The sequence below is a fragment of the Helicoverpa armigera genome, chromosome 23 (genome assembly GCF_030705265.1).
Source record: "Helicoverpa armigera isolate CAAS_96S chromosome 23, ASM3070526v1, whole genome shotgun sequence".
NCBI classification, from domain to species: Eukaryota; Metazoa; Arthropoda; class Insecta; order Lepidoptera; family Noctuidae; genus Helicoverpa; species Helicoverpa armigera.
The window spans coordinates 7,994,481-8,010,357 of NC_087142.1; the positions used below are offsets into that span (position 1 = coordinate 7,994,481).

General features: G+C 37.4%; 1 protein-coding gene across 2 annotated transcripts in view; it reads right to left on the bottom strand.

Annotated features, from left to right (window-relative positions):
• Nucleotides 1-15,877, bottom strand: part of LOC110373728 (fibroblast growth factor receptor homolog 1) — an 83,712-nt gene that overhangs the window by 39,672 nt on the left and 28,163 nt on the right. For both annotated transcript variants that reach the window (XM_064040848.1, XM_049837543.2), the window contains exon 2: nt 4,436-4,577. In XM_064040848.1, the coding sequence (XP_063896918.1) occupies nt 4,436-4,535 (100 nt within the window). In that variant the 5' untranslated portion in view covers nt 4,536-4,577. The remainder of the gene's footprint in view (nt 1-4,435; nt 4,578-15,877) is intronic.

Genomic DNA, 15,877 nt, shown 5'->3' on the forward strand with positions numbered 1-15,877 from the left:
AAGCCATCTAGACCAGAATGTTAGAAGCTGAGATTGACTCAGTCACCGCACACACATTTATAGAAGTTCTTAGTAACAGATTATTTACATGCCTTTCAGATACATCATTTATTACGCAAGATGTTCCAGAAGTCTATTTTCCAGCAGTTGTAAAAACTTTTATAGTGGTCCATCTAAATGGATCACGGTGAAAAACTATTTATTTTCATACGGACCATAAATTTTTTTACGACATTTTAAGCATCGTCTCCACTTCGGAACTGCATTTCGTTAGGCTGTCGGCTAAAGGTTTATTTGTCTTTCGGCTTAGCAAGGATTTTAGTACATGTCAAATCTATTATGTCTTATTTAACTGCCCGTGTTTCTCGGAAAGTATCAACTGTGGTGGAGAAATTGGCTGCGAGAGATACGAGTTGTAAAAATTGGACATTAACGTCTTGGATCTGTTTATTGACACGAAAATTGTCTTGTTGGATTAGTGTTCATGAGTATATGTCTACAAAATGGTTGAGTTTTATGTTTCAGTCACTAAATAGATATGTTGGAGTAGATAAATTGGCGAAGGTGGGCTAATGTTAATATGCTCGCCAACAGATGTGATATTTACAGAATCGGGAAGGAACGGTTAAATTAGAAGCAGTAACAAGCAATTTCCTGAATCAACTGAATTTAGAACACTTGTACCTAAGAAACATGAGTAGATGAGTATTATTATGAAGGCTTATTATATTCCTGGTGACTAATAACTTAAAAGTCGACAAATGTTGGCAACAAATAAAATAACTTGGCAGCGATTAAATATTTTCGCGACTATTATAATATGTAAGGTTCAAAATTAAGGGTGTTATAAAAACTAAAAACTAGCAGCTGCGTTTGGGTAGCAAATAAACTCTACCAGTCAATTGAAATATTAGGTGAGGAGCTATTTATAATGACTTGGCGACTAATAATGTTAGTTGGATGGCAAAGATAATATGTTACCAACTATTTCGTGCCGACTAAAAACCCAGTTTCAGGCTTCGCTTTGTGGATAGCTCTAAATATTAAAAGGAGTACAATAAAAAGGAATAAGAGTTAATTATTAATATTGTGTATCATAATTTCATGAAAATGGCGGAAGGTGCGGTGGTATTATCTCACTTGGCGCACTATGAAGATGGTAGAATATAATTTGGATTCATTTTATTTAGCATATTGCCATTTATAACCTTCAATTAAAAAAACATTGTATTAAAAATTAAAAATTAAAAATTGAAGTTAGTGACGAAAACGAATCGCTGCAAAACCGACTCCACGTAGTCTTGTCTGCCCTACCCCTAGAGTGCAATTCGAAACCGCGTAGGCGCGGAGGGGCGAGGCGGCGATGCGACGATAAGCTCGCATGGGACCGCCGGAGCCCCGCAGCGCCGGAGCCGTGACAGAAGTCATGCTTGCTGCATGTTGCATGCTTACTTCCATGTTATTCACCTATAATTTTGAAAATAACAGCCGCAAAATATTTTTTCTTCATGCCATTTTAGACTTTATTTAAAGCTATTAAAAAGTCGCACAATATATTTATAATATGAGCTAGTTTATATTTATTCTTCATCCAAACAATTTTAAATAGAACCTGATTTGTATTATTTATGAATGCCCTTTTTCTATTTTATTGTCATCATTAAGTTTTCGCTTAGATATTAATTCAGTCGCCAAAAGAAAAACTTGATACTAGTTTAAATTAAAACGGACCTCATAACTGATTTTTTAATACGCTACCTTTTACTTATTATGATACTCCTTTTTAGCTGCCAACCCATTATAAATGGTACCCACTCTATTATTTTTTAAAACCTATATTCGTTTTACTTAGTCGCCGCGTTAAATACATGCCTATTATGAATGATTGATAAGAATGATGATTATTACACTTAAAACGTTGACAGTTTCATCCCATTTTATTGCCTCACTTAAAGCCAAAGTACAAATTATTGTCACGAACCCAAATATAAAGCCGTCATCCATGCCAAGATTAATAAATAAAATTAATATGAAGCGCAAAATGAGTGGAAATACATTACGAAGAGAGCTTTCTTGTCATAATAACATTAGTTGAATACAAAATGGAGGCGCAAGAGTCTCCAAGGTTGGGTAAGGACGTCACGATCCAGTCAACTGATCACGATTTTCCCAACGTAATAGAAATGCAAAGGGCGTGCGATGTCCATACAAGGGCTGGTAGGGCGGAAAAGTTTCGTACAAGTCCTGCATGAAGAGATAGACTTGTTTCGCATGCAGTGGCAAATAATATTGTTTTGGTTTATAAGGAAATGGGAGCTGATGATGATGTAAGTGTTTTGTTTGTTTTGGAAATGAAACTTACAGTGGAAAGATTTTTGGAAAATGGACTTTTTGATTTTGGTGACACAATTCAAATAGATGTAGTAGGGCATTGTGAGGATCATAATGATGATTAACTTTAATTGCAGTGAATAAAATCTAGATATTCTTGATATAAAACATAACCTTGCTCCTGGCCCAGGCAAAAATTCTACCACAGTTTTTCGGTTCTATTTTACTGTTATCTCCATAATCCACACAAACCCCACCCACTGACCAACCCTACAAAGGCCAGAGGATGCGCCAACGCAGTTGTCATCCGTCGTGTTGGCAGTATTGCTGCAAAAGGCGCCGACATCCGTCGCCTGCGCACGCCATTTGTATGCAATACGAAATCATATTGATTTGCCATGGTATCGTTTACTTTGGATCAAAGGTTTTTTGTATTCACTGTTTTTGTTTTTGTTGGGTCTGTGCCTGATGTGTTTTTTGAGATTTTTGATTTACATATTTTTAATGAAAATTAATGTGGTTAACCTGACATCACAATCAACGAAGAGTTACTTATGGAAGACTACCATACAAATCATAAGTGATCTCTGATACAACTGTTAGGACCAAATAAGTTCTAAGCAATAATACCAATAGACCACATAAGAATTAAGTAAATGTCAAATACAAATAGAATATTTGTTTAGGTCCTCACATCAAAAAAATTTTCGCAGAAAGTCATCACTGTACACAAGTTTATTTGATTTTCGATAGCGCCGGAGAAAATATTTGGACTACAAAAAATAGGGAAGATAAAGATTGCATATTTGTTTTGGGGATGAGAGATGATACGACAAAAATACATAAGAGTCTCACCCAGAAGTTCATATTAAAGATCATGACTTAATAGATAAGGAACATAAATCACAACCCACAGTATTAAGGGAGATATTTAACGACGCGTTAAATATACCAACTTCATCTCCTCTAATAAAAATAATCCATAACATCCTCTCAGCCTAAAAATCATGACAAATTAAACAAATTATCATCCCTCAATCAAATTGATGTACCAGGACAATATAATTCCACAGGACGTTACATTAAATAGATCATAACGTCCAATGTAAGAAGACCTCCCATAAGCGGACGCTGGACGGCACAGACACAATCACGAAAGATTTAAAAAGAGAGCAAAGGGCTCTAAATTAACTGGTTATTAAAGTAATTAGGCATCCGGTCGTCTAATGAGAACCAAATGAGAGGGTTGGGGAGGCAACAATCGATTTGTGACCGTGAAGTAATAACCTTTTCCGTTGCTATATTAATTTTTCGGTGTTAATTTGTGATACATAGTCGTAGCCAACAATATTTTGGACGTCCATACAAAATATTAAAAGATTAATATAGCTGATGGTGTCATAGAGTTTGAATTTAGAACAACCGTTACAAAAATTATGGCTGCCAAAAATTAATCGATTTTGAGACCATATTCAAATATCGTTGGCGCAACACTAACGATTGTAGTCGATATTTATAAAGCCGCTTTGACTTTGACAATATAATTCTCGACATGGCGCCTTAACCCGCTTTGAATAATAATAAGACAAAAGAAATGATTTCCGATTGCCAAAAATACAGTACTGTAGGCCCTACAATTGATTTCGGTACAAATTAGTATTCATTCTACGAAACGATTAGAATTTTAAATTCCAAGTATACCATCCCAGATTTTTGTTAATACGTATGGATTTTGAATACGAAATTCGTCGTTTTTGGCTTTAACAAGCCTATACGCATTCAACACATGTTTTTTGGGGCCTATTGTTGTACCTTTGATTCCATCGACATTTGTTACAACGACGTAATATTCTTACTTCCTACGATTATTTGGCAATAGATTTTAAGAATAGTAATTGCTGAAATAAAATATTGAAGGAAGACGGATATCCTTTACTGGTATATCTTACTAATCCTACATTAATATACAGCATGACAAATATACATAACCTAGTATTCGTTTTTATTTCAACCGTTCACTCTGCCTACCGGAGATTTTTACTCAAATTCATGGATAACTTTTTCACGTAGGCAAAAAAAGGTTTTATGTATGAAAAAAACTCACCTAAAACAATATCTTTGGCTGTAACAAGACACGCCGTTGCCACGAGGAGCGTGAACGCGATTGGCATTTCGCGCCAAAACGCAATGGCGGCGAGATTCATGTTTCACCGACAAAATCAACTCTTGTTCGGATCCATTAGTTTCTGGAACAAAGGAGAACAAATCATTAATACATATGTAAGTATATTCTAGGTATGTTTTAATGTAAATTAATATAAAGTGATATAAGTATACCGACTTCAAAAAACACTCAAAGGGACAAAATAAAACTTTTTACCAGCATAGTTGACAAATATGGCTTTCACGCTAAACGGGACATCTGTATTCCTAAAATTAGCTTCCGAACATTCATCGATAGTAAACAGCGAACATTTGCGACTGCTCTGAAATACAGGGTGCGTAAAACTAATAAATTTTAATGTCAAATGGTTTAATAAAATTTTAGTATAATGTGCACAGAAATACTTTGGTTATATGGTTGTAAGTTTGAGTTAATTGTGGATTCTTAAGATGCGTGGGTTTCGCGAAATGTGGTGCCAGAGTGTCTTGGGAAACGATTGTTTTGGGCTACTAGATTTTACTCTTACGCATAGATTCTTAATTACGTATTCATAATCTGTGTAGTCTTTTCCCAGCAGGAGTAGCGCGGCGGTCACCGCCGGTGCCGGACGTGTGCGAGAGCAGGCTCTCCACAGTACCTGGCGTGTCCGCTGGAGGGCGCCACAGTGTCGAGCACGGCGGCGAGCGCCGTCAGTAGCGCGGCGGCTACCGTCGGCGCCGGCGCTTGGGAACAACATCTCCCAAGCCGGATCGGAAATCCCCCGAAATTGTGTCTTGGCTAAATAGCAGACCACCACTGGTGGCAAGACACCGAGGCATCGCAGGAAGGCCTAGAGGCAGCGATAGGGATCGTGTTATCGTATGTCAAACTGCTGCATCTAACATCTCTCCGATCGTAGCGGTTCACCGTTCCATTGGATAAAGGGATGTTAGACGAGAGAGTGCTCTTGCGTTTGCGCGTATGTTTGAGCACTATAATATATCCTGCGCATCTGACTGCTTCCGTATAATGGACCCCGATTTGGCGAAGACTAGTGGCGATAGGTTGAGGTAGAGAGGTTCGGGCTGATGCAACCTGAGCTTTGTCTGAGACCTGCACACTAGCGGCTCTGGGGGTGTGAGTACATGCCGTGGTCGTTTTCTCTTTGAGCTGGGGGGACAGAGGGAATCCGGCAGCACCCAGAGCGACAAAGCAGCCCTTTAGGGGAGCACTGCTTTCCTTGCTCAGCCTGGGAGGGGGCTAGAAAAGGTGCCCTAAAAAAATGCTCACCCCAAACACTCTTTGGATAGCAGTAACCACGGCTGCTTCCGCATCTTTTTATTCATGGTCGACGCAATAGAAATAAACTTAAAACACCTTTACTGACTTTTGGTGCATGGAATGTTCGCACCCTTCTCGACCGGGAGACAAACGCCTGCCCAGAACGAAAAACGGCCATAGTTGCTCGAGAACTCCGCCGCTACAACATTGATATAGCTGCTGTAAGCGAAACCCACCTTGCCGATGAGGGCGAGCTAGTCGAGCATGGCGGTGGCTACACTTTCTACTGGAAGGGCACTGCTGCAACAGAACCAAGAAGGTCGGGAGTTGGTTTTGTGATCAAGAATAATCTTGTGAAGACACTTCAAGAATGTCCAATCCACATCTCGGACCGTATAACCACATTGCGCCTTCACTTAGACGGTGACAATTTCCTTAATGTTATCAGTGTCTATGCACCGACGCTAGATAGTTCTGACGACATCAAGGATAAATTTTATGAAGAACTTACACAATGTCTCCATAAAATACCGAACAGAGAAAAGATTCTCTTGTTAGGGGACTTCAATGCTAGAGTTGGTCAAGATTATGAAGCGTGGCCTAAAGTTTTGGGTAGGCATGGGGTAGGCAACATCAACTCTAATGGCCAGTTGCTGCTTAGTTTATGTGCTCAATTCCAACTTGCAATCACAAACACCATGTTTCGCCTTGCTGCTAAGCACAAAACTACGTGGATGCACCCACGTTCTAAGCACTGGCACCTCATTGACTATGCCATCACGAGGCAGCGAGACATCTCTCAGGTCCTAGTCACTCGTGCTATGCGCGGTGCTCATTGCTGGACGGACCATAGACTAATTGTCACCAAACTGCGTCTTTGCCTTCGGCGACCATTCAGGGCTAGCAGGAAAAAGCCTCAGAACATAAACATTGAGAAACTCAAACATCCGGGACCCCGAAGCAAATACGCTGAAACGCTGGCATGTGATATACACTCTCATCAAAATACCGGTGATATTGATGCAGACTGGAACGCTTTATCGTCGTCCATTCTTGACGTAGCCATTAACACCATAGGGCTAAAAAATAAACGCAAGCAAGACTGGTTTGATGAGAACGACGAAGTTCTTTCTAAAGCTATTGCCAAACACCGAGAACTTCTCAAGCGCAGTAATAACAGCGCACTTATAAGAGAGAGTGACCGTGAGTTGCGTAAACTCACGAGACACACTAAAGATAAATGGTGGCAAGACAAGGCTCAATACATCCAGTCGCTTGCTGATAGTAATCAGCTCGGTGATTTCTATAGCGAAATTCGCAATCTCCTGGGTATCACCAACTTCATAAAGGTACCACTGAAGTCGCTGGATGGTAAAAGTCTGCTGAAAAGCAAAAATGAAGTGTTAGATCGTTGGGCAGAACACTTCAATAATCTACTTAATGTAGATCGAACAGCCGATCTACACTACATAGACAGTTTGCCTCAACTTCAAATAGCAGAAGAATTGGATGATGCTTTGTCTAAACATGAGGTGCTTTGTGCCATCAAACAACAGCAAAATCAGCGTGCGGTTGGCCTAGACCTTATACCAGGTGAGCTTCTGAAGTACGGCGGCGAGGAACTGCATTCGCGCGTCTGGGAAATGTTTGTGCTTATGTGGGAGAAAGAACAAGTTCCTGAAACTTTTAAGTTATCACGCGTCAGGGCTCTCTATAAGAACAAAGGCGACCGGTCGGAATGTGGTTCTTACCGCGGTATTTCACTGCTCTCTGTCTCTGGAAAAGTCTTCGCCAGAGTACTTCTAAACCGCCTCAGGAACCTCTCTGAAAAGATTCTGCCGGAAACCCAATTTGGTTTCAGACCAGACAGAGGAACTTGTGAGGCAATATTCGCAGTCCGTCAACTCCAGGAAAAAAGTAGAGAGCAGGGACAGCACTTGTATCTCTGCTTTATTGATCTGGAAAAAGCCTTTGACTGCGTCCCTCGCGAGGCCCTCTGGAAGGTACTGAGAAAGTTGGGGTGTACAGAGAAGTTCATAAGACTCCTGCGACTCCTGCACGATGACATGCAATGTTGTGTAGCGGTTGAAGATGACCAATCGAGCTTCTTCTCCGTCACCTGTGGAGTGAAGCAAGGTTGTGTCCTGGCTCCCACATTGTTTGCATTATATTTCGCAGTTGTAGTCCGGGAAGTATTGAATTCTTCTCCTGAAGGAGTTCGTATTCGTTATCGGACTGACGGCAAACTTTTCAACCTGAATAGACTCAAGGCGACCACAAAGGTGTCCTATGCACATATACAGGACATTATGTATGCAGATGACCTCTGTTTCGTGGCTGAATCCCTGAAGTCCTGCAACAGCTAGTCACGAACCTTCACAAGCAGTGCTGTACATTTGGTCTAAAATCAGCATCAAAAAGACAGAAGTAATGTCTTCAGACAATCACGGACGTCAAGAACTGACCATTATGCTTGGTGAAGATGTCCTGAAGCAGGTCGATAAATTTCGATATTTGGGGAGCATTATAACATCAAAGTGCGACCTTGACGCCGAAATCAATAGCAGAATTGGTGCTGCAGCCGCTGCTTTCGGCAAATTCGACAAGAAGGTTTTCAGCTCCCATGACCTAAAGATATCCACAAAGGTTTCTGTGTATATGGCAGTTGTGTTGCCTTGTATACTCTACTCAGCGGAAACATGGACACCGTACCGACGCCACATCAAGCAACTAGACCGCTTCCACCTCAAATGTCTGCGCAAAATATTAAATATCCGTTGGTTTGATCGTGTGCGTAACACAGAAGTGTTGAGGAAAGCCAATGTAGGTGGCATTGAAGCATACCTCATGAGGAGACAGCTTCGTTGGTGCGGGCATGTACTGCGCATGCCGGATACTAGAGTGGCCAAGCGCATCCTCTACTCCGAGTTGCAGGAGGGCAAGCGGAAACGTGGCGGACAGCTGCTGCGATACAAGGATGTGCTGAAGCGTCACATGAAAAGCTGTTCCATTGACCCGTCTCAGTGGGAGAATCTGGCATCCAACCGCAGAGACTGGAGAAGCCGCGTTAAAGCCAAAGTCTTTGACTTTGAAGCACGCCGACTTTCTGAGTTGGATGCCAAACGAGATGAGTTGAAAGCTCGACCACCTGTAGCTATCAACTACAACTTTGTGGCTGGTACCCTGACATGTCCGCAGTGTGCGCGGACTTTCACGCACAAAATTGGATACTCCAGCCACATGAGAGCACACGCACGCCATTAGGGTCGAAGTGGTCGCCGTTGCCGAAATCGGCGTGGAAGATTATTATTATTAGTCTTTTCCCAAACTATGTTGAAGTCGGTTTCCAGTTTTACCGGATACAGCTGGCTGAGCCCCACATAGACCCGGGCAACCCGATACCCCTAGGTAAGACTTATTATCAGACTTACTACCTTCTGACTGAACGATTGAACGACCGATGTTACATCTTTCACTCTCTTTCACTCTACACTCCATGTTTCAGCTCAATATCGAATTTTTATAACCTATATTTAACAATCAAAATTCCCGCTAAAATTGTTTGCCATAACATGTCATTAAAATGTTGCATCAAGTTACGAAATTTTCCTCGAATCGTGTAAAGAAAAACACTTCGGGCGATGACAGATATATTTAGAACTGTTCAGCAATATATGAATCAACGCCTTCAACAAAATATCTGAACGTTGTCGTCTACATTGTATACGATAAGTGACAGTTTATTTACAATATCTAGTATTGAAAAAGGCAGATTTTTTGTCTAATCTTCTCAAGAATTCTTCATATGTATGTCCCATCTAATCAAAATTCTTTAACCTTATCGTTCGTAAAAGCTGAATTTTATATCTACCAATATATTCATGATAGTCGTGTCATACTGAAATTGAGAAAACGTCTATTAGTCAAAGAATTTTTATATTCGCTTCAGCATTTCGCAACCAACTAATTTTACATCTCTTATATAAATATAAACTAGAATATGTGTCAATCAACACAGCCCTATGATAGTTCGCGCAATAATCCCAGTGTTGCCACACAGTTAAACGGGAAATAAATAACACAAAATTGCCATGTTAAAAAAACAAGCGAATATTTTGGTAAATTTTCTTACATCAATACGTGGAGATGACTCAAAAACAAGCTATTTAATTCAAAATTTATGAGGTCACCTTTAATTAAGAAACTGAAATGAGTTTGTAAGGACTGCAAAAGTCTGGGCAATATTGTACATTGACAGGTTTCTGGAAACTGGGATAAATGTAAACAAGTGCAACAAATTGGCGGTTAATGCTGAAATAAGACTGAAAGGATGATGTGACGTCAAGAAAGATTCAGAGATTTACCTTTTAGAGTTGTTATTACTCAGAGGTTTATTGCTTGAAAGAAGTAATATTTTCTATTTGCTTTACCCTAAGTTTCCTCGCTAAAGGTACGTCTAACTTTATACGTATTTTCAACTTGATCTTTGAAATTCAGATTGAGATTAAAATTCTGTCATTTGCGTTAACTTTATTCAGTTTTGGCGTTATCCTTTATCATTTAATTGAAACTTGCACAAGAGTATGCTTTTACAACTTATAAGTTGCAATAATTCAGGCCGAATTAAGACCATGGTGGCTGTTCTTAGGCTTAAAAAATCAGCCAGCTATGCAGGATATATACAGTGCACAAGCTCAATTACAATACAACGTACAAAAACCCTTTCTACAGAACCCATACGGTATCCAACAATATTTTTATAACCCCACATAATTATAACTTTCCTTACAGTGCGCCGGTCGTTGGCACGGTGTAAATTTAAACGAGAAATAAACAAACATATGTATATAAAATAACTCAGGTTTGATTCACTGATGCATCGGGGTGAAGATTTTATTTCGTGTTAATAATAACGATTATTTTATATGTAGTTGAAAGTGTATCTTATTTAAATTTTTTTTAGGGGGTGAAATTGTATCTTGGGATAGGATTTCAGATGATAGATGTTTTGTTAATGTATCTTTTGTTGGAATAGTTATTTTAGGTACAAGAATCTTCATTTATTTTTATACTACAGGACTCTTACCATGTTTACTTGGTAATATACATTGCTATTTAACAGAACCCATGCTTGTGATCTTGTAAATATATTTTGAAAAAAATAGACATAATATGAGATGGAATACTGTTATATTCTGTTTTAAAAAGTATAGCCAAAATATAGCAGTTAAAGCACGAAAAACGACTTTAAAACAGTTTTCAAACAATTTTCCTGTTTTAAACCAGACACCTTTACAAATTGGCTGAAAGTTTCACGTTAACGCGTAAACGTAAACTTTTAACGACTAATCATAAACAAAAATAGGATATTTTCCCTTCTAACGCAGACTAGTTTTTTCTATGCTCTGGTTTATGTCAGAATTCATAGCAGCTTATAACACGTGCCCTAGCCTCATATATTATAAGGGGATCCCGACGATTTTAAATATGGCGTCAGTTTTTTAGTGATCCACTCTATATAACCCCTATTGTGAGAGTAAACTGCAGACTTTTAGTCGGCCGATAGTTTGTTTGTTCTATAAATCAGTATGGCGATGAATATGATGACAAAGTTCAGGTATTTATCCGGTCTCAGACCGCCTGAAAATGCTTAGGCTTTAGACAGACGGACTGCATTTCAACTGCAAATTGCAGTTTAAGGGAAGTTTGAATGCGGTTGACACGACTACAATAGAACTGCAAATGAAACGTGCAGTCCGATTGCAGTTGAATTGCCGTCGGCGTGCAGTCATGTTCTGAAGTTGATTGAACTGCAGTGAAACGCAGTCCGTCTGTCTAGTCTAGAGCCTTAGAAACAAGATTTTCTTCTTAATAAAAGTTTTTGGCAACCATCGGGTCAACTCTCAGCCGACTGTTTAGTCTCCAGTGTGTGGGTATTCTAAATCGGTTTTCAACAATCCATTTTTAAATGATTTATTTATTTCTTAGGGTGAAAGGGTTTGGGCGTGTAATTGTTTGACTATTAATAACTCTGTAAATCGTTTTGTGGTTGTTTTTATTTTAGAGTTCATTTCTTTGCGGGTGAATGAACGGGATTGGCTTGTCAAAGAGTTTGTTTGGTTGTGATTGATTTATGGAGGGAACGATTTGAGATATTGGCAGACCGTGCCAAATGTGTGTTTTTGTAATTGTTTGCTTGTAAATGGAGGACAAATTCTTTAAAAAAATGGTGTTTGTGTATATTTTGTATGTAGTTGTTGTTTAGGTTAAATATATAGCACATTAGAACATAACATGTATTTTTTAAGATCCTATTTTTCTGTGGTAGTGGTGACAATATTGTTAAATCTTGCTGAAATCATTCAATGTAGCGTGTTTTGTGCTTATTTCATTTTTTAATTTACCTAAGTTTAAAACATCGTGATGCTGAATTTCATATAGGTACATATTCTTTATTTACATGAAAAATACCTGAAAAACTGTACCAAAATACCTATTTATCAAATGATATAGAATTTTACTAACAATATTTCAGTCTCATATGAGACAAAAAAATAACTAAGTAAACGTAGATGTGTTCATAAAACAAATAATTACATAACTCTAGCGCCAGATGTCGCGGCGGCGGTTTTTTTTTAATTTCGTGTTAGTAAACATGGCTTTATGAGTTTCTATAGGGTGATGCTTTTTAACTATGTATATTAAGTAACTGTAATAAGAGTAAAGATTTACTATTGAGTATTTAGGAATTACTCGGATCGTTTGTTGACTAGTTAATTGACGTTAGTCTACACTCTACAGATTACAAGATTGACTTTAGAAATGAAAGACCATGAAAGAAATCAAACAAATGTATTTTTTATTGTGTACTATTCATAGATTACTTACTTGGTATTAGGCATTTTCTACTGGATGTATGAATTGAATATATACCACTTTCTTCGTAATTTTTAGAATTGTATTAGTTTTTTGTTACTTAAACATAATTAGAGATAAAATCTGTTAATTCTAATAAGCTGATTATAGAAACAGGGATGCATAAAACAGCATCACTGATTGAAAAAAAACAGCGTTAGACTTCAAGATGAGATGTAAATACAAAAACCATCTCGTAAATCAAGGACCAACAACATACTTATAATACCAAATCTCTCATTAAGTGCACAGTTAATCTGTTTATACGGCACACTAGTAATTAACCTAGTCAATACATAGTCATGTACTAACTACCACATTAAACCCTAGAATACGTCGTTAACTGGTAATAAACAAACTTTGGTGATTGTGAACAATTATACGCGTAACCGCTTACTATAATTATATAATAGTTAACTGACGGGATTGGTTACAGAGTTGATAAAATATATAGACGTATCAAAAAATTGTTTACTTAATTATTCAGAAAAAATAGGCATTACTTTGAAAAATCTTTGCTTTTAAGTAGTTAGAATGATACTACTGAATGACTTGGGAATGAACCCTGAAAAATAACAGAGAATAGTTTTGTTTATCACGTAGGTATACTAAATATAATACAGCTGAATAGCTTTGTAAAAATATTTCAGTGTTAGATAGCTCATTTATAGAGGAAAGAGACTGCTTAACCGAGTACGCTAAGTAGTTCCCACAGGACGGGGCTGATCCCGTTGGTAGGACCTTATATATAATACGAGTAGTTTGATGTTATTTATTAGGACATCAATATTTTTATTCATAAAATAATAACTTATAAAAAAATAAATAACCCTCAATTTGTGTTTGTAAACCTGCCCAATACTACAAAGACCGGCGGTTTCTTCCTAATGACTCACAAATCAGTATTAATATGCAAATGCTCGTGGGAAGTGTCGAACTGAACTTATGTCCTTATATGTATTGAGTGTACAAGTGACCACAAACCGCAGAACAGTGATAATTGACAGCAGAGGCAAATAACTGCCACCGCAAGTGTGTTTGGTATAGAATGCTGTAGAGGACGAAATAAATCTATAACTACCAATACTAATATTTTCAAACTGAAGAGTTTGTTTGTTCATTCATCTCAAGAACTTCTGAAATGATTTAAAAAAAACTTTCAGTTTAAGATAGCATATTTATTGGGAAAATATACTATTTATGGTGCGCAAAGTACTTTTTATTGTAGAAGTAGTTTATTAATTTTATAACAGTTTAGGTTGTCAAATTAAAATTATCTAATGAAATCTTAAGTTCATAGTTTATGGCAATTTAACTTTAAAATACGACATAGTACCTACCTACCTGTTTCCACCTTACTATATCAACTGACTCAAAAGTAGGTATATCTAGTAGTATATACATTAAATATTCAAACAACAGCAAAACCACCCACACTTACCCACTAAATCGTAATTTTCGCATATACATACGCACAAACATACAAACCATTGTTAATTCTAATTCGCTTTCGCATTTAAAACATCCTGTATGTAGGAGCACGTGCTACGTAAACTTCCTGCGCGCACCTTGTATACGCCGCGACAGAGAGATGTAATCGATCGTACTTGACCGTTTTTGTTCAAAAACTGTTCAAATATTGTAATGAATGTGTTTCTTTATATAATGATTATGTTGTACAAGTGTTAAGTTAGAAATTGTGTTGTCAAGAAAAATGTACACAACTTTTTAAAACTAATCTATATTGGTTTTAGATCTATTGAATCTTTTCAATGTTTAAACTATGTATGACAACACTTTCTCTTGTACAATTTAAATGAAAAAAAAAATTGAACCGACTGTTACAATTTAGCAAATATGTAATCCCTTCTTCACCTTAGAAAAGGGATATCTCTAATAGTCTTTATCGAAATGGCTAAAAAACCTTTACCATACATACCTTTTCGCTTCTACAATTTTCATCTCAAAAAATTTCAAAATCCCGACATAACCATCGATACTCAATATAACTTAAACTTCAAAACTTAAAAGGAGCATAAAGCCGGTGGTCTTGCATTAAATGCTGCGTACATTAACCATGGAGCTATGGGGTGCGAGTCATGGCTATTTATAGCACCAAGCCAGGTAACCCCTGTAGCGGGTACGGAGATTGAAGCTGAAATTATTATTTTTCGGTTGTTGTGTACGTGTGAAGTTTTAACCGGCTTAAATAGAGGAGGATTTAGTGTTAAAGTTTAATGGTCTTACTACAAAAACTTAACTTCTATCGAACACTTGTCTAAAAAAAGTGTGGCTGCAGTATGGACCTTATTTCAACGTCATAATCTGTAATTTTTTTAGACAAGTGTTCAACTGACGTTTAAAAGGTTTCGTGGTTTAGTATAAGAATACACAGGTAACTATTAAACCTGGTAGTTTGAGCCTGCGTGTAATTTTAAATCGATCTTTTGATAGCTTTTATTTAAAAGAATTTAAAATCATCTGAGGATAGTCTTCCTATTAGCAGAACTATCCTTGATGAAGGATGAAGGGAGTGTTAGAATTTTACCTTCAGAAACCCAAGTTTCTTTCTGCAGAAGCCCTTTGTGAACTAAGGCTACAATAACTCTTTTAGGGTCTCGTTTTAAAATTAATATCGGTCTAAAATACATAAAAGAAAACACCGCAAAATTCTTTCAATATCGCCCTAATATGATCACAAAAAATTAAATTAGTTTTATTTTCGTTCTTAACCTTCTACCTTGGGACTGCTCTAAATATAAATGAAAGGATTACACTTGAAGCTGTAGGTAGGCAGTGTAGTGGCACTTCAAACTATCTCTAACTACTAGTTTCAGATAACTTACTGCTTCTTATAACACTTGTAATGTTGTGGAATGTTATCTGTGAAGTGATTGAATGGTAAGGAATGATAATCTAGTTCATTTTGATACATTCATAAGTACATTGAATGTGTTGCGGCAGAATTAAATAAAATACTGTAATAACAAAACATAAAAATTTTTGTCTGTCACGACTAAGTAAGGGTATCGGGTTTGAAAAACTTTTTGAATATGTAATATTCAGAGGTAGATTAACAAAACGAAATATGTAGACTGAAAAAGTATAAAATATTAAGTTCAATTTCAGGCTCGATAAGTAATGTTCATATTATGTTATCAAAATATTGAAAAAGGAAATTCTGATCTCTCACCAAACCCCAATCCT